The sequence below is a fragment of the Toxoplasma gondii genome, chromosome VIII (assembly GCF_000006565.2).
Source record: "Toxoplasma gondii ME49 chromosome VIII, whole genome shotgun sequence".
Lineage (NCBI taxonomy): Eukaryota > Apicomplexa > Conoidasida > Eucoccidiorida > Sarcocystidae > Toxoplasma > Toxoplasma gondii.
Window position 1 is genome coordinate 5,969,686 of NC_031476.1, and position 18,645 is coordinate 5,988,330.

Below are 18,645 nucleotides of genomic sequence, written 5' to 3' on the forward strand. Positions count from 1 at the left end.
ACTGAGGTTTCTGCCGTTTGTGAGTTTTTTTGTACACCCCACTGTGACATGTCTCCTGCACGGCTTACCTCTTAACCAAGTGCATCATTGTATTTGTTTGAGAATCCGCGCGCTGCAGCTTTCACAAGAGGCGACCGTTCCGTGAAGGAGAAACTCCATATCTGTGCCCTGCTGGGGGCCCCCTCATCTGCCACGAAGACCTCTTCCGAACCTCTCAATTCAGCCACACAACCCCGTCTTCCTTTTTCTCCAGATACTGCAGCTTGCCTTCGATACGTAAAAACGGATTATCCTTTCCTCACCATGCGGCTCATCGTTTTACAGCTCCTGGCTCTCTCCCTTGTTTCCGCCATCTCCCCTTACTCCCTGTCGCCGCCACGCTCGTCTTCCCTTCGTCCCCATCTTGCCTCTCTTGTGTCTCCTGACTCTTTCTTCTTTCTCGTCTCGTACCCTTAGCCTCTCTATTGACTTCCGAAATGGAGGCAACTCCAAAAGCCTGTGTTGCTCCTCCGGACATCCGCTTCCCTGAAGGCGACATTGGTGAAGATCAGAGAGTCAGAGAAAGAGAAACAGAGGGACTTCTTGGAGGAAGTGTCAAAAGAAAAAGATGCCGTTCGAGATCAGATGATCAGTCATATGCGACTGAAGCGTTTGACGAAGAGGCGGGAGACCATGTCGTTGTCGTTGTCCTCGAAATCGGGAGCAGGTGCGCCTTCGATCCGATAGAAAAGACCGGCTTCTACATATCGTTCCACCAAACGCCCTTTCTCGTTCTTTTTTCCGTACATGCGTCGCCTGAGTTTCTGACTGCCCTCCAGAAACGTCTTGTATGATCCCTCTTCCTGGCGTTCGCGTATGCGTCCTTTCGCGTTTCGCCGTGGCTTTGCTTGCGTCGTTGCTCCTCGGTCAGATATCTTTCATCCTTTGCCCGACCGGCTCTCCTTCTCCACTATCCTTTACGAATGGTGTTCGCCCTGTCCTGTCTCGCTCTCAGCGAAATTCGTATTGGCTTCTCAGGAGACCAAACGCCTAGACATCGCCTGCCTGCGTTCCTCACTCGCATTGTGCAAGCGGCGCCTCACGATGGAGGCCTCATCTCTCCTCTCTCCTTTCCAAGGGTACGCGACGTCCGCCAGTCTTTGTGTCCGTATTGATTTGCGAGTCTGCGGCGAAGCTGAGGCTCCCCACAACAGCTAAAGTTTTCTTTTCTACCGCCGGACATCACACAGTCAAATGTCAAAGCTCTGTCTCAACCCACCTCCTCCCCCTCAGACAAAGATGCCATGAATAGATAGGCAGATTTCTTAGATACAGACACTGACGTACGCCTGCTTCCGTACCGACCTCTGTCGCTACTTATATACATATTATTTAGATGTGTATGTATAAGTACACGGAACAGGTGGTGAGATACGTACGTACCGAGATGCGCGCGGTGCGCCCCTGGACGCAGGCAGCACACGTTCTCGTTTCTCTCCTTTTTCCTGTCTGGTTGCTTTTTTGTCTCGCTTGATTCCGCCACCGTTGACACCAAGCCTGCACATTATTTCCATTCTACTTGGGTGTTCCCGAATCACTCAATTTTGGTTGTCTTTTCAGACGTTCCTGGGAGAAGACGCTTTCACTGCAGCAACGCAGGCAGCCGAAGATGGCGGCTGTGCGGTTGACGTCATTGCTGCTCATCCGCAGCATCCACTGGCACCTTCTAGGGAATCGTACGATAACCTTTTCGTTGTGATAGACGCTGCACTTGACAAGGTAGGCAGCGATTCAAGCAGCACAGAAGAACAGTCTGTTCTCCCTTCTCTCTTCTGTGCTTTGAATCTCTTTTTCTCTCTCTCCTGTCTCCGTGTGCCCCTCGTCCTGGTCTTCTTCATCACGCAGCAGGTGTAGCGGCTCACGGCTGTGAAGCTGCTCTCGAGTGGGAGAGACGTCTAACCAACTAGCCAGGTCTCCCGCAGTGGCTGCATACAACGACCTCCGTTTCTCTATTCACATATGTATGTATGTGTTTGTCTACGAACGCTCCCTGTATCTGTATTCATATATCTGTATAACTATATCTACATATATTTCTGTATCTCTATATAGAGATATCTATATCTATATATATATATATATAGATATATTTATACATGTGCATGGTCGTGTATGCCCTGGCTTTCCAGTAGCGGTTTATGTGCCTGGTCGTCTTGCTGTCTTTCCGTTTTCAGCTTCTGAATGAGTGCGAGCAAGAGGCAGCAGGGCCGATCGCCAGCGGAAAGAACGCGTTCACAGGGTCTCGCGGCAAAGCTGCAAGGCACCAGCCGACTGTTGAGATTCCCTGGGCACTCCTGGCAGTTGTCCCCGTCATCTGTGACCAACGGCTAGCGACTTGTTTGCTTCGCTGGGCTCTGGAGGCACGACGAGACGTTTTCGGAGGTAGGCATCGCAGGTCTTGGAGGAAACACTGGTTCCACGTAATGCAAACTTCGTACAGGCCGTGGGAGCGAAGCGACTCTGGTGTTCATCTCATTTCAAGGAAATGAAGAACTTTCACTGGTTGTGTTCGTGAAGTGTAATTAGGTCGCCTACGCAGCAGTGCGACTCCGCGCATGCAGCTCAAGGCAAGGTAAAACGGATTCCTAATGGTTGTAGAAGAACAAAAGGGCAACCCACAGATCGGCCGTTCGTCCAGTCTTCTGACGCACTGTATCCCGCCAATCGAAGAGCGAGCCACGCTCTATAGGATTTCTGTACATCACCACCCCACTGGACTGCGTACGGCAGCTAAAATTGTTGGATTTCCATATCCTACCCTACGCTACGACATTAGGTTCTTCACCTAGTCGATATTTTTGGTTTGCTGTCTCCTTGTCTAGTCGCACATTCTTATGCGCGTTAGTTCACGGGACTCAAGAACTGAATAACTGCCGCTAGAGTGCGTTTTTACTTCGTAGCGGTCCGGCTCTGCTTGAGGTCTCCTTGCGGCAGCCAAGGCCTCCTCCCTAAACCCCAGGAGGTGACGGAGGAGAACAAGAGGAAGAGAGTGAAGCTGGCAGGATTTAAAGCTGAGCAATCTGCGTAGCACTCAAGACCGAAGGAAAGGCGAGGCCTGGGACGGGCACATAGAGAACCACAGAGAGCCGGGGAGACACAGAGAAGGGAAGGAAGTTGAAGAGCGGAAACGACGTGGTGACGAAGGACACAGTTCGACGAAGACAGAGAGAGCAAGTGGACAAACAGAATCGAAAAAGAAGCATTGCCGTGGTGTGCTATGCGTTGACGATTCGCTCGTTGAAACGCGAGTCGGGACGCTTAGAGGAAATACGATATGTGGGTGGATGGACAAAACGCCATAATTGATCATACCGATATCCGTCCCGATTCGCTACAGCTCCGCCTTATCTGAGAAGTCAAATAGGTTGAAATTGTACAAGATTGACGGTGTCCACCTTTCACCTAAGTTGGTACTCGGCCCGCTAAACGTTGAGGAATTAAACCTGCCAGGGACCGGCAAAAGGATCTGTATGACGGAATTGAGCGCTGAAACTCGACCCTTATGGTGAACCGGCATACTCGACAGAAAAACCGAATTGTGTGAGAGTCGCGTTTCCTGTTTGACTTCCTGCAGCCGTGAAGCTCGTGGCTGACGCTCGAATGGCGGCGTATCACCACCTTCTTCTTCTCCCGGAAGATCAACGGAGTGCCGAGAAAGGTCTGTGTATGCTAAACAAAGTCAATCGCTCTCTTTCGCCAGTTTGGAAGAAGACCAAATACTCGATTTGAACAATCCCGTACCGTCCGACCAGATTTCGAGTTATGAACTGAATACGATTCCTCCGCTAAGAGGCCATATGGGTGTGTTATGCTGTGCCGCAGTCATGAATAACCCGTTTCTACCTCATAGCCGACGTTTTCGTCACTTACCAGTGTCCTAGGCGACCTAGGACAGACACGGCTGAAGACAGCTGAACGCCTGGGACTTCAATGTCCTCCAGGACTTCGTGATTTGCTCAGTTTCGGTTGGTCGCTTCATCAACTGCTGTTATTACTCTCCGGGCGCGGGGGTGGATACACTGACACATGTGGATTTGATTTCTCCTGCATTCACACACCGGCTTTGTCATTTTATCTTCGAAAGCGGTGGCGTTCAATCCAGGTGGTTTGTTGGCTTTCTGTTGTCGCCAGGATGTCCGTGTGGTATTCACGACGATGAAGCTTGTTGAGTAACACACCGACGCAGAAGAGAATGCTGCCGTTCGTCGGACGTTCTCGCTTTTGTGTCTCTCTCTCGGTTTCGTCTCGACCCTCAGGGCTCCTCGTAGTCGACGCCGGCGAGACAGCTGTCCGCGTGCTGCCAGTCACCGGCCATGCACTCACGCCGGGGACGCATGCGCTTCAGCAGTCGGAGGTGGCGGGAAGTTTGTTGACTTCTCTCGTTCTCTTTCATCAGGAGAGGCGCGGGGAAGGGATTCGCGGGGTCCAGCGAGGCATGACTTGGAGAGAGGCGATGCGGTACAAGGAACAGTGTTGTTTTGCCAGGTGAGAAGCGGACACAAGAGGCTGGACGAAGACAGCAGAGGCCACAGAAGACCCGCGGGGAAGGGAAGGTGAAGCGAGAGCATCCCGAGAGGGGGAAAACGCACAGGAGCAGATCCTAAGGAGATACGAAGAAAGATGAGAAAGTCAGGAGAAAAGAAAGAATGTGCGAAGGGGCGGAACGCACGTGCCAAGCGGCTGAGGCATGCCATAGGCGCCTCACAATTCTGCGGTTTACCTGGATCGCTCCGGACGAGCTCGCCACCCTTTGAAGTTGAGGAGGGTCCACCGTGTTGGCGTCGGAGGGGTCTGCTCCTGCCTCGGCCTTGGTCTCCGCATGCAAGTGTACAATCAGGGAAACTGCGAGTGGATCGTTGAAACAGCTGTATAGCAGTGGATGCCATCTGCAGTCTGACGCTCCCGCGAAGTCACCGAAAGAGAGAAAGCTACGCAGATGCGAGCGTGACCAGCATCACCGTGCGGGCGGGATAGGTCTTGAGAGCGGAGTGCTTGTGGGCTCGATTCTGTGGCGTGCCGAGTTCTGGAAAGCAGGTTCGTTGCCGGTTTCGGTGTCCTCTTTTCCCTGCAGTCTGAGTCCGTCTGTCGATCTCCAGCTTCACAGAAGGCACCGGCAACTTCAGCCGCCTTTCGTCACCGGGTGCGACTCTCAACCTAGAAGCGCGACCGCCGCATGCGGTGCTAGAGCGGACTTTATCCGAAACCGGGAGTTTCTGTTTTTCGCATCATTTTGTCAATGGAGCGTCAGTAACGATGAAACGAAAGAGAGCCAGCACGGTTCTCGGAAGGCAAAAGTAGACCCTTTCACAGACGGCTGAACAGGCGACTGCCGGAACACTTTGAGCGTTCGTCTACGTCTCTTCGTTTCGAGTTTGCCCTGTGTCTCCTTTCTGAGGAACGACTCTTTTACTGCACTTTGACAAGTCTCTAGTCGTCTCTTGCGGGCGCGCCCCTTCTCGCGTCGCCTCGCTTTTGTCTTCATCCTCTTTCCCTTCTCTTCCCCAGGACTTGTTTGTTATGCTTTTCCCCTCCTTCTGTAGTTGTGTGCTGGTCCTGCCTCCCTGCGTGTGCCGTGTATTTGTGCAGGAACCTCGTGCGCCAGCCGTCGACCGACGCCTTTCTGTTCCCAGAGATCTTTTTCACTCCTCAGCTGCTGCGGAATGCGAACCTTTCTCCGATTGTGAACTCCACATCGGTGAGTCTCTCTGGGGTCCATCAGAGTCGTGCTCGAGGAAAGACACACAAAGCCTCTTGTCAACCTAATTTGGTTCCTTCATGGCTCTCTTCGCTTGCCGTCTCTGAGGTCCCTGCGCCGTTGCCTAACCTTTCTCGGACTCACCTGTTTCCCTGCTCGTTCGCGGCGGAAAGGAACTTCTCTCCACGTATCGGCTCTCTGTCCCCCACCAGAGCACAGCTTTTTTTTCTGAAGTTGAACGGAACAACTGTTCTCCTTTTCCGAGACCTGAAACTCACTTCAGGAGCGAGGCTACCAATGGACCATAAACTCTGTACAGCGTGCAAATGTTCTGCTTTTCCAAGGAGACCCTGGATACCACCACTCCACACACACCTCTGAGAGCCGATCGGCTTGAGCTAGGCACAAGGAATTTGTCGCTTTCCTCCTGGCTGGGAGGTGACTGTCGTACAGTCGCGACGCTTTTGCCTGACATTCGTTCTCAGTAAAGCAGACAGACAGCGGGCGACCGACCTATCTCGGCTCAGCAGTCTGAGCCAATGACCAAGTGGTTCACTTCGTTCCGCTTTAGACAGCTGGAAACAACGCGCTCTGTGCGCCCTGACAGAGACTCCACACTTGCAACTGTTTTCGGCAGTCCAGTGGGATGGTGAGGAACAGCAGCCGTATGAAGACCTCGGTTGTCTGGATCGCTTCAGTGGACTGTCTGCGCGTGTCTTTTCTGAGCAGCAGGCCAGCCTCACGCAAGTGATTCTCGACGCATTTGGAAAAGGAACTGTCTGCGAAAGAGCCTTTTGGCTGTCGCGCATTTGTCTTGTGGGAGGAACGGCGAAGCTAGGCAACTTTGCACTTCGGTGAGACCGATTCTCCTTCCGATCCTAGTGGCGATAGACGTCTGTAGATTCTCTTTAATCAGCACAGACATGTAAAGGAATTGGGACTGAAGGCGAATCGACCAGTCCGTCGTGCAAAAGAAGCATTCCGAAAGGGATTGGAGTTTCTCTCGTTCCTGGAGTGGCGACGACCAATCCATTCGTTCTTCCCTTTGTACATGCGTCGGCGCGAGTGCCCAGTCTTTGTGCAAGCGGATAGTCCTACGCGTTCTCCTCAGATTGTTGTTATTTCTGCCTTTCTTGTCTCTTAGCTGGCTTCCTGGAGGTTCTTCTGTTTCTCCGCTGCTGCCGCCCCCTCTTCTGTGACCCCCCAAGTTTTCCCCGGTGGCGATGTTCCACTCTTCGTCATGGCATCCTGTTTCCCTTACCGCTGGGGTATCTCTGTCGTTTTACGTCAAGCGAGAAGAGACCACAAGACAAACAGCTTCGAGACTTGTTAGCAGAGGCTCTTCCTTTCCCCTTGGAGGACTCCTAAGGTGTCGATTCATCTTCAACTACTCGGTTCCCCCACTGAGCCGTTCCACTTGCGCAGCTATGTCGATTTCTGCTGTAACGTCTTGTGCGGAACATTCAGACTGCAGGACGAACTGAGGGTCGCGTGGCAAAGCGTCGACCCCTCGGCCTATATACAGAGAAAAGAAGACGTTCCGTAGGTTTCACCCCCTTCTTCTTGTCAAGTCAAAAAGATGGAACAGGCTCTAAACTGCTTCTGTATGCGGCTCATACCTGCCACCTTCTCGCCTCGACGAGAACGTATATGGGATGCTTACCGGACTATGCGTGCTCAGGTGAACTCATGCATATGGACATGCATGTGCTATACATATTATATATATATGTATATATATATATATATGTGCAGCATTTGGTGCGTTGACTCCTTGGAGGATACTACGTGTCTGATGTAACACTGATACGCGTCTTTTTATTATATTTGTATCCATATAAAATATTCCTTCGAGGTCACTTTACGCAGTCTCAGATTTGCGTGTTGTTCTGTTTTCGCGTTCCGGTGTTTCGATGCTATGCTTGAGTTAGCCGCATTTGTGCTGGCACCTGGCGTTGCGCGCCTCCACTGATCTACCGTTACCTGAGTCTCACGAAATTGTGTGCTGTGCTCTTGTTGTGGTGTTTCTTCTTTTTCCCCCCATCACTTCAGCATTCGCTTGCTGGTCTCGGACGATCCGCAGTTGGCAGCCTTTCGCGGCGCCTCAGAGTTTGGTAGGCACCAGAGTGAAAACGGCTGTCGATCTCACAGAAGCGTGTAGAAAGTTCTAAAAATTGTCAGCATGGTGCATCGAAGAAGGATCTAAAAGCGACACAGAAGTGCACCCAGTTTTTACCGTTGATTGGACCAGTGTACCTTCGGCCTACAACATGAACCCCAGAAATTACAGAAACAACTGCAACAGCGGCAGCAAGTGACTGCACACTCTCCCCTGAAGCACAGACAGAAAGCATAACACGAGACTGGAAGACTAGGTAGAGCTCGTGCTGGCCAGCTCAGGTGGATAGAGACTGCTCCCTGCAGGTCGGTGCGTAGGGAGGAGACGCGGCAACTGCAAGAGGTCGTTGTCGCTCTGAATGGTAGGGCGGTCATTTGAAAAAAGTTTTCACTTTCTTCTGCATTGTCTGGAAAATAAGAGCGGGAAAGGTATTTCACTTTTATTCCTGGGCGCATTCTAACTCAGGTCTCAGCTCAGTGTTTTATCCCCGCATTTGGTGGACTGTGCGTATTCGCCAGGCAGAGTAGCCGTCCTCGATGAAGAGGCCTGGATAACTCGAGAAGAGTACGCAGACACAGCCGCGATTCCTGCTCTAGGGAGACGCGCCCTGCGTCATGCGAACTTTGGATAGCGCACGCCTATCCCCTTTTCGCGAGAATTTGCAGGTGTCACTTCATAAAGACCTAACGCAAACTCGCGCCGCAGTGACCCGGCACTCGAGCACCCGGAAGTGTCAGAAGCGCATTTCGCTTCCCAGCGCTAAGCGAAAACGAGGGCATTTAAGGATTTGCACCCTCAAGGCACCACGTCGTTTTGGTGAATGATGAGGCAGGAACTCCGGACCGACGTTGCAGTTCGTTTGGCATCTGTAAATAGCAAAAAGCCCTCTGGGACTGTGACATTTCCACCAGTTTTGCTGCTTCAGTGGGTTGTGTTGTGCTTCCCTGGGTGAGGTAATCCTTATTCCGAAACCCGAGAGCAAACGATAGTATCCATGCATTTGAAGCCCTTAGGTTTTAAGTCTACCTGGTAATATCAAAATCCGTACTTCGAGGAAGGTCCAGAATCCTTTGAAACATCTTCATTGTTTGAAAAAATGAAACTTTTCTGACTGAATGCTTTCTCCAGCAACGAACGCAAACCAGTTCCTCAAAAGAAGTCCTGCTTCGATTCACCTGGGTCTGCGCGCAGTTAAATCACCGCAACGGCAGGTTAGGTGTGCTCTTCACCGAACAAAAGTACCTAAGTAATGGGACCTCTCAGTTGAGAGCAAGATCAATGGCTCAGTTTTTACAATCAGGATGCACAAGTCGGCTAACAGGTTACATCGCCCTTGGCGAGCATTACTGGTGTCATGAAAAATGAAAGACACAACGATTTTACCAGTGGTACACGCATTCAAACCTAACATTAACCAAGCGACACAGAACAAAGTTGATCGGTGGGCCAGATTCAAAGACCAATGCAAACCAATAGATTGAATATCCAGAAAACATTTTGGTATCACCCTGCCAGTTCGTAACACTCCTTCGCACCTGAATGGTAGTTCCCGGAATATTGTATTTTGTTGAAGGAAATGCCAGCCAAAAACGGGGGTCTGTTTGCATTTGTGGTATCACTTATCGATCTTTAATTATATCTTAGACCCAAGCTCTGAATGTCGTCTTTTGCGCTCACACGCTCATGAGGGATCTGAAATTCGCTCATTTTTTATTGGATTAACCTTGCAAAGATCTTGGTGTCTGATGACATTTTCACACCGAGGGTTCTTTCCGTTCGCATAAATCTGGTAGAGCCTTTAGTGGTCCTGACTAGCTCACCGCGTACGTAGGATTATCCACAGGAGTTTCCTGATGGCGCAGAACATATCAGGAAGGATCCCAAATTACTCCGATTATCACAGTTGTGTCTGGGGGGTGTTCAATTCGTACTCTTTCCAGGGTAGTCATCATCTTAACTGTACAAGGGTCACACAAGAGAACTTGGATCCGGTAAACAACGACATTCGTGATTCAAACCAGTTGTTCGAGTCGTACTATATACTTGACAGAAATAGTAAGTAGTTTTTGTAATTCTAGGAATCTTGGTTATTATTGTGTCAAAGGGAGTCTATTTAGACATCCCCGCCAACCAAACGTGCAGACTAACGCTAGTCCAAGGGGGATGCTGCATGTAAACTACACACCGAATTGGTACTCACGTGGTTAAGACGGCAAGTTGTCCATCTCACTCGTTTGTGAGGCGACAGAAGCACCGTCATTAGTGGGAAGTGAGAGGCAACGACCGATTAACAGCCACTAATGGCATTAAACAAAGAGAGGGAACTGACGGACGGTGCACATACAAAAAAAGCGGCAGAGAGAAGAATAATGTGGGAGACTGTCAGGAAAGCTCTGTCTGAACAGAAATATGGCACGAAAACACAATCAGGAAACTTTACAATAAACAAGCCTCCTAGGGGGCTCGAACCCCTGACCACCAGCTTAAAAGGCTGGCGCTCTACCGACTGAGCTAAAGAGGCTGATCGAAAGCGATCTTTTTTTCGCTACCATACTATCTGTAGCCCGAATCGAAAGTCAGGTTTCCACGCATTTTTACGCAAAAAAGGAATTCTATTCTACTCCACATTCTACTTTATGGCCCGGCGGACAGTTGAGGGTTTGGATTGTCATTTCCCTACGCACTCAGTAGCTCGTCGCCAGTCTAAAAAGGAAGAAGAGGGTCTCCGGCGGACCCCGTATCGAAGGTCAAAGGAAAGTAAATTCCACTCAGGCTGATCACTGTCTTCAGCTGGCAAGAGCTACAGACCGGAGGAAACAGGGAAAACACAATCCCACCAAACTGCAGACACAAACGAGACAAGTTGAGCAGAAAAAAGGCATAGAGCCTCCTAGGGGGCTCGAACCCCTGACCACCAGCTTAAAAGGCTGGCGCTCTACCGACTGAGCTAAAGAGGCTGGAGTGAGGAAATTCCTCTGTTGCCCGCCCCGAACGGACGGCCGAGGCGAGAGAGAACGAGAAGTCGACGTATCGATTTCACTGTGAAGAGCGGAAATTGCTTGAGCGTCATTGAGATTCAGACTGCCTTTCCATCGGTTGTTTGGTCACTCGCTTCTCTGGGCCTGCTCCACTCGAACTGGGTAGGCTGTCAACTGCGCCGTTCCAGATTAGCTGTGTGGCACGCGTTTGCCGGACGCTGGTTTCTGCCAAGACAACCTTACCACAGATTCACTCCAGTCTGTGAAATTTCTCCTTTCGCTACCTTTGTCCCCTCGCCTTCGCGTTTTCTCTCCTCTCGTCGTCGACAGACGCCGTCTATGGAAAGGCAACGGCGGGAGCGAGTCAAGGTGCAAAGGCGACGGACAGGAAAATGGTGCTGAGAAAAGGAGGGCGCGAACAAGAAAAGCACACGCAAGTGTGTGTCTTCTGAGTCTGTCCGCAGCTGGGAGTCTGCCAGAAGAATGTTCCCCGGCGTAAATGTACATGCATCGCAGCTGATTTCTGCTTCTCGCAACGCTTAGCGTTCCTCTGTGTTTTTCCTCTCTGCGGAGTTTCCGCGGTCCTCTCTGCCTCTCTCGGTTTCCCCCTCTGCCTCGGTGCACGGCCAGACCCACTTTTATCGGGCGAGAGCTTTATCGAACAGTCCACCTTGGGTCTGAGAGGAAACAGGTCGTTCTCTTTTTTAGCGAAGCAACTGGGGAGCCGCTTCGAGGCATTCGCCACGACAACACACATCGGAATTCCTGCCTCTGTCCGATCGGTAGATGCGATCTGTTCGCGATGTCTGCAAGCCCAAAGAGTGGCCGCTTTCCCGTGAAAACCGTCGGGAGTTGAAACGCTGGACTCTGTTCTGGAAGTCTCGTCTCGTTTTTTGAAGTGCACTCCTTGGAAGCCGGACTCCCTTTCAACTCCGAGATCGACCCAAGTTCATGGTCTGCTACGCAGAGAGACCCTTTTCGGGAGTCTTCATGGGCTCTGAGAAATTCCGCGCTTCTTCGACTTCAGCATCGATCGGCCTACGCTGCTACTTCTTTCTACATGAGTTGCGTGCAGAACTTGCGATCGGGAAATCCACGCGCGAACCTGTCTGGTACGGAAGTCCCTCTGGTGTGTCTGCTCGGAACGGCCCAACGAACCGGAAGACATCCGTTTTGCTGTCGGTGTTTTCCGCTCTCGCTCGAGACCGCAATGCTCTTCCGTCTTGCTTCTCGAACTCCAGGTGACCGTCCTTTGCAAGATTACCTTCGCTTTCTCGCTGCGCACTGCTGCCAACGGGAACCACAACTACGCGATACTTGCTCTCCGTCTGCTGCATCCGACCTCTCTGACTCTCCCTACACCTCCCTCTGTGTATAAATATAAATGTCGATGTGCATGCGCATATATGAAGATGCTCCTGTAGGGGCGGGGGGACTCTCTCGGAAGACAGAGCTCTACATCGGGCGTCTCTGTCCTTAGAGCGGTGGACGAGGAGCTAGGGACAGAGGGAGTCCTGATGGCATCTCGTCTTGCCCTCGTTCCCGAGCTCCTCGCTTCATGGACCAACCAAGACGCGTTCGCAGATGATTTCTTATTTGTTTTCGACGCTCCTGTCTGACCCTGCCGCCGCCGCTCCCCCCCCTCCCCCCCGCTAGACTGACGCGCCCCCTCTCTCGCTTCTCCATCGTCCTCCCTGTCCTCTCTCTCTCCCTCTTCGTCCTTCCTCGCGAGAAGACCACAGTCTACAGCCAAGGCGCGACGGAACTGCTGACTGCACTTCGATTTGTTGAGCCGTCGCACTTGCGTCGATGCTGTCTTGTCCCCCGGAGTCTTTTCTCCCTTCCAGACCGGGCTGCATGCGTTTCCTTGGCGGCGCCGCCTCCCTGGGCAGGGAACCGTCACAGGCAGCGCCAATGGATCCGCGCCTGTGGCAAGTGGAGGCAGGCTCTGGGAGGTTGTCGAGGGCCAGCGTTCAGGCTTCTTCTGCTCTTTTTCCTAGACGAGGAACAAGCCTGTTTTCGACCCCCGCAGGCAGCGACAGGCGGCTCTCAGGGACGACGAACGAGTCGTCTCTCCCGCTTTCGCGAGTGTCTCCGGAGGCGCAGCGATGCCATCACCGCAAGTCTTCGCTCCTCTCCACAGCAGCTGTTGGCACCACCCCCGCGGAGGCTTCCGTCCATCATCTGCGCGGGTCTTCTCAGGCGCCAAACCTGTGGGGGCGCCGGCACACTCCACTCGCCCATGGTTCTGCGGCAGAGACATGCCGAACGCCTCTGCATCTCTCCCCCTTCGACTTCGTCGAGAATCCCTCGGAACGGCGAACTGGCGGAGAAATGCGCGCGGGGTTTGCGGCCCTCCCCCAGGTGACGCACAGCATCGGCGCCCCGACGGGGAGACTGTCTGCAGAAACGGTGTCTCCGAGCGCATCGCCTTTCGAAGTTCCCTCGCCGCTCCCGGCCCCACAACGCGCCTCTGCCTGCCGTTCGTGCTCCGCGCCGTTTCGGCGGCCTTCTGCGGAACCCCCGTGGACTCCTGCCGGCGTAGCTGGAGCCTCGGGATGGCTCTCTGCGCGTTCGTCCACGCATGCAAGGGAAGACCTTGAAAGAAACAAAACTCTCTGCGTGCACGCAGTCGCCTCGCCTCGCCTCACACCTCCGGGGCCGGCACCCAAGACGCCATCAAGTGGAGTCCGCGCTTCGCGGCTACGTCTTCTCGCGAAGGGGGCACCCCTCGGAGGCCTTCCCTCGGCCGCGTCGGGATCTCCCCGTCACGTCGCTCCTTTCTCTCTGTACGCCGCAGCTGCGCGGGCGCCGCAGGACCTTTCTGAGGCAACAACGCAGGTTCAAAGGTCCCAGCCTCGCGGTCCGACGGCCCTCACTCCACCGCCTGCAACTGCGGCGTACCCTGCCCCGCCAGAAACGTTCACCTCTTCCGCGTCTTCGTTCTCTGCCTCCTCCGCTTCTGCTTTCTCTGCCTCTGCTTCCTCTGGTTCGTCTTCGCTGCATTTTTCGCCGGCCTTGGGGGTGCAGCCTGTCGCGGCGCGAAGGCGGCAGAGCGTCGAGCGGCGGTCGAGCAACGTCTTCTCGACTTCCCTGTCTCCAGAGGGATCGCCTCCAGGTGGAGTATCTGTGCGCTGCAGCGGAGAGGAAAATGAAGGCGGAAATACGATGCACGGAGCAGAACCTGCCGAGAATCTCCCAGCGAATTTGGCGAGACTTCTCGGAGGTGCCGGCCAACGCCCGGCGCATGTGGAGGCGACGGCAGCGCATGCAGGTCGCGAAAAAAGGGAGAGCGCTCCGCGGCATCTTGACGAGGCGCGCGAACGTCGCGTGTTGCCTTGCGGAGGCGCGAACGAAGGCAAGGACCCCCGAGAGAAGGAAGCTGGACGCTGCTGGCCCGACGTTTCTGCTCCTTCCGCGGCACCTTCGCTGCTCCTCGGTGCGGCCAGAGAGAAGGAGTCGCCAGCAGAAAAAAAGAGCACTGTGGGGGCTCTGGCTGCAGTCCCCGCAGAGCCGCTTTCTCCGCATTCTCCAGGACGTCGTCCGAGCGTCCAGGAGTCACACAAGAGTTCTTTTGCGTCCTCGGTTTGGGCTTCGTCTGCGTCTTCTGCACTTTCTCAGGCAAATAGAACTCTTGGGGTCTGTCCGAGCGTTCAAGACTTACTCGCGGGTCCTGCGCAGCTGTCAGCGCATGCGCGCGGTGTTGCAGAATCGAGTGACAGGGAATCTGGGACTCGCGTCGCGGACGGGAGCTCTTCGATTCTGGAGCATGCTGATGTCTCGCAGGCAAAGCGACCCTACGCGCCTTCGGAGCCGTCACAGGCGACGGTCGACGCGAAACCAAGGCAGAGGGAACGAAAATTGTCTGCATGTGAACCTGCGTCGTTTGGAAGTGCAGGCGCATCAACTCCCTCAGACGTCTGGGTCCGCGAGGACATGACAGTCACCGAGAAGACGACGAGAGAGGAGAGCGAAGAGCGAAGTCTGAGCAACGAGGCCAGAGAGAAGGACGAAGGTTGCGAGCACTGCGCAGTCCTCCTCGAAACGCTCGCGCACACGGCCGACCGCATGCAGCGGCAAATGGAAGACGTGGAAAGCAAGGTGCAGCATCTCCAGGAAGTCGCTGAGGGATCGAAGCGCGCAAGGCCTTTCTCGTTTGCGTCCTCGGGCAGACAGTGCATGCCGGACGAGGGCGCCGAAGCCGGCAAGGTGACCGGAGACGCGCCGGCGACTCAGGAGGCGTTCCGCGCTTCGCCAGAGGATCAGAGCGGCCAGCGAGGAGGAGAGAAGCTGCGTGTCTGGGGGGCGAGAGACGACCAGGTGCGAGCTTCCAGGCGGGAGAAGACTGGGGCAGAACCCCGGGGAGACAACGGAGACACTTGGGGACAGGCGAGACTCGAGGCAGGACCAGGTGGAGGAGACGAACGCGCGGTTGCCTCGGGGACTCCGGCGCTCCAGGACGAGGAAAGCATCATTGCGAGACTCACGAGAGAAAAGGAAGAGGCAACTGCGGAACGGGACTTCTTGCTTGAAGAGTGCAAAACTTTGAGGTACTCCGTCGATGTCCTCTCGCAAATTCGCCTTTTACTCGAAGACCGCGTCGCGCGTCTCGAGCGGACGCTTCTCGGGGCGCCCAAAAGGAAGACGAAGGGAGAACCGGCGAGGAGAAAAGGAGACAGGTGCTTGCTTCAGGAAGCGAAGATGGAAGTAATAAGGCCAAGCCAGCCTGCGTGGACACAGCGTATGGGAGGAACCGGGATGGTGGAAACAGGCGAGAGGGAAAGCGAACAAGGTGACTCAAGAGCAGACAACAAGGAGAGTGAGTGGAATGCACTGTCGCATCCTTGGCATGTCGACGCACTCAGGAAGGCCTCCGAAGGAAAATGCGCGGAGACCAGGCAGGGTCCTGCTGGCGAGTCCGAACGCGCCGACGACGACCGGAGAAACGCGCGAGAGAGACTTGCCTGTTTAGAGGCTTTGACGCGCGAACGTGGAGGCTGGAGAGACGAAAGCTCGGGCAGTGCATGTGTGCGGCCTCAGGAGAGCTTTGAAGCCTCTAGATGCAGGCGAGTATCCGACGGAGGAGAGAACTCGCGCAGTGCCGCGGAGACAGCTGCGGCGGCGCAGCCGTTTGTCTGTGTCTCCAAGGAGGCCACAAAATCTTCTAGCGCGAGAGAGGACAAGAAGCGAGGTGATCAAGCCTCCTGTCTAGAGGAGAACGAGGGGGAGAGAGAGGAGACCATCTGCGCAAAATCGAGCTTCCACAGACTCTCCGCAGGTGCAGAAACTGTCATCACGAGACGCCGCACTCAGGGAGATTTCCTGAACGGGAGGGCATCTCAGGAAGCGGGTGTAAACCAGGCTGCATCAGGCGAAGTTACAGAGAAAGGCGAGAGGGAGATGACAGGCGTCGGAGTCCTCGAAGCGCAAGACCCCAATCAAGGCCTTTTCTTCGTCAAAGCTCCGGGCTGGTCTCGATCGGAAGAACGAAACAATTTATCCTTCTCTGGCCAAGAAAACACAGACAACAGCCGAACTTCGCAGCCACGCAGTCCTGTCTACCTAAGCACACTTCGCTCTTATTCCTCCTCTTCTTCGTCTTCTTCCTCGTCTTCTTCTTCATCTTCTTCCTCCTCTTCTTCTTCATCTTCTTCCTCCTCTTCTTCTTCATCTTCCTCCTCTTCTTCTTCATCTTCCTCCTCTTCTTCTTCGTCTTCTTCCTCCTTTTCTTCTTCGTCTTCTTCGTCTTGCTCTTCTTCCGCGGCTGCGTGTACCTTCTCACCTGCTGTGGAGAAGTCGACTGCGGCGCCTTTGCTACCGAGTGTGGGTCCGATGGACGACGCGAGTCAGTTGGAGTCTCTTTTCACCCCTCCAGTGCCCCTGGGGGCTTCCCTGGGTGACTCTCCGCGTCGCTGGGGCATTCCGCGCTCCCTTGGAGAAACGCGGCGCTCTGAGGCGCTGCCTGGGGACCGCATGCAAGCGTCCGTTGCATCTGCGGCCTTCTCGCTCTGGTCAGGAAGGCGCGAGACAGCTCGCGGAACTGAGAGCGCGAGAGGACGAACAGTCCCCCACCACCGAGAGACTCCAGAGGCGGGCGCGTCCGGGTCTATCGCGGCGTCCTGCCCTTCGTCGAGTCTGCAGCTCCTCGCCACAATCGACAGAGACAGCGCAGAGATTGCGGTACCTCTGGGTCCTATCGAGGGCAGGACGAGGCGCATGCAGAGGGCTTCAGGCGACGGGCCGGCTCTGGGGATGCCGAGAGAAGAATCTGGGAAGCGAGAGAGTCGCGCGAGACGCTCCTCGTCCCTGTCCTCTTCAGAGTTTCGCCAACAGATGCTGGGACTCGGTCCGCCGTTCCAGCTGCTCTCTGTGCATGCGTCGCGCGTGCGACCGGGCATGCAACAACTGCATGCGGACGGAGACAGAACGCAGAGAGAAGCAGAGACCGAAGAGAGAGGCGGTGCGGTTGAGACGAAGGGGAAGAGTCAGAGAGGCCGAGGCGAGAGGCGAGAAAGCCTGAGTTCTGAAGAGGGCGTTGCTTTGCACATCGGGGGTCCTCACATCCACCATGACGAGGCCGGGTGGGGAGACGACCGAGAGGCAGGACAAGCCGCGAGGGTGGAACATGAGAGAGGAGACGAAAACAAAGCGACCTTTCTGGAACGTGACGCGCGGATATTCCAGTCGAAGGCGCAGAGTGGCGGACGTCGGCAGAGAAGAGAAACGTCTCTGATGGAGAGCGAAGAAAGCTCGGAAAGAGAAAAAGTATCCAGGCAAGCGCGTACCGGAAACGGTCTACGCCAAGGGTCCACAGATCTCCCCACTTTCTCAACTCGCCTGCGGCCTGAGATCGGCGGCCTCGGTTCTCCCCGACGCAGTGTGGGCTCCTCGATCCGTTCTCGCAGTGTCCACATCTCCCCGAGCCTCTCTCCGTCTTCTCTCTCTTCTTCTCTTTCCTCGCTTTCTTCTTCTCTCTCGTCTCTGTCTTCGTCTCTCTCCGTTCCTCTTGTGTCCCCGTTTCTGGAGCCAGCCGCGGAGATACGGACCTGAGAAGCGGCACGGTCGCGCGAAAGACCCAGCAGCTGGGGAAGCGCACAACAGCGCAGAGCGCAGAGGCTCAACCATGGCGATTGCGGCGGTCACACGCAGACTCGATTGTCGGCAAGGCTTTGAGTGATCCAACATGTTTTCAGCTGCGTCGAGCGGGTGACTGGGGCCGCGGTGGACAGCAGTCGTAAACAGCCTGGACGCGAGTGTCGAACGACCTCTCCAGGGTGGAGAGAGCGAGGAGAGAAGGACAGAACCTGCCTTCCTTCTCGCTGTGCACAGCATGATCGCGCAGTCCGGAAGCCATGCGGTCCACTCCACACAGAGAGGGGAGTTTGCAGGCCATTTGTCTGGGAGAACGAACTATCGAGTGGACTCCCGTGTAGCTCTTGAGGGTCTGGGGGGCACCACGCCATTAGGTCGCACCTGCGGGAGACGAAGGCAGCCTTCCCGTCCAACGCGAGTCCACGGAACCACTGAAAGTTGCTCGTTGGTTCGGCGCCAAACCGCAGACTTTGCCCGTAGCCAGCGAAACACAAGCGGCGCGAGGCGGCTGCGGATCCGGCAGAGCTGAGAGGAGGGCAGTTAGACACGAAGGCAGCCCGCTATAGACGGCAAAGGAAAGCAGACGAAACTGGCGACGGAGGCGCGAACGCGAGACGCCCGATGGCTGCACAGTTCGACGTCTCTCGACTTTGTCGCGCGCGTCTTGGTTCGGTCGGAATACCCTCGAGAGTGACGCGACTGCAGCCGCTTCTTGTCGCACG

At 54.7% G+C, this 18,645-nt stretch overlaps 3 protein-coding genes and 2 non-coding genes across 5 annotated transcripts; 2 read left to right on the forward strand and 3 right to left on the reverse strand.

Moving 5' to 3' along the window:
• Positions 1-476: 476 nt before the first annotated feature.
• On the forward strand, positions 477-8,798 carry TGME49_269240 (actin-like family protein; the record flags this gene model as incomplete). The annotated part of the gene is made up of 12 exons (XM_018781536.1): positions 477-706; positions 995-1,118; positions 1,600-1,758; positions 2,214-2,421; positions 3,614-3,697; positions 4,296-4,524; positions 5,111-5,179; positions 5,626-5,734; positions 6,464-6,588; positions 7,202-7,276; positions 7,787-7,848; positions 8,372-8,798. The coding sequence occupies 12 exons, from the start codon at positions 477-479 to the stop codon at positions 8,482-8,484; spliced, it is 1,587 nt and encodes a 528-aa protein (XP_018636572.1). The 3' UTR covers positions 8,485-8,798.
• A 1,503-nt stretch (positions 8,799-10,301) lies between these two features.
• Positions 10,302-10,374, reverse strand: TGME49_269232. Its single transcript has one exon. It is a non-coding gene; the product is annotated as a tRNA-Lys (tRNA).
• A 363-nt stretch (positions 10,375-10,737) lies between these two features.
• TGME49_269228 lies at positions 10,738-10,810 on the reverse strand. Its single transcript has one exon. It is a non-coding gene; the product is annotated as a tRNA-Lys (tRNA).
• A 210-nt stretch (positions 10,811-11,020) lies between these two features.
• TGME49_269225 (hypothetical protein) lies at positions 11,021-11,588 on the reverse strand (the record flags this gene model as incomplete). The annotated part of the gene is made up of 2 exons (XM_018781535.1): positions 11,021-11,229; positions 11,468-11,588. 2 exons carry the CDS (start codon positions 11,586-11,588, stop codon positions 11,021-11,023), a joined length of 330 nt encoding a protein of 109 aa, XP_018636571.1.
• Positions 11,589-12,640: 1,052 nt separating this feature from the next.
• On the forward strand, positions 12,641-17,881 carry TGME49_269210 (hypothetical protein; the record flags this gene model as incomplete). The annotated part of the gene is made up of 1 exon (XM_002365573.2): positions 12,641-17,881. The coding sequence occupies one exon, from the start codon at positions 12,641-12,643 to the stop codon at positions 17,879-17,881; it is 5,241 nt and encodes a 1,746-aa protein (XP_002365614.2).
• Between the last annotated feature and the right edge of the window lie 764 nt (positions 17,882-18,645).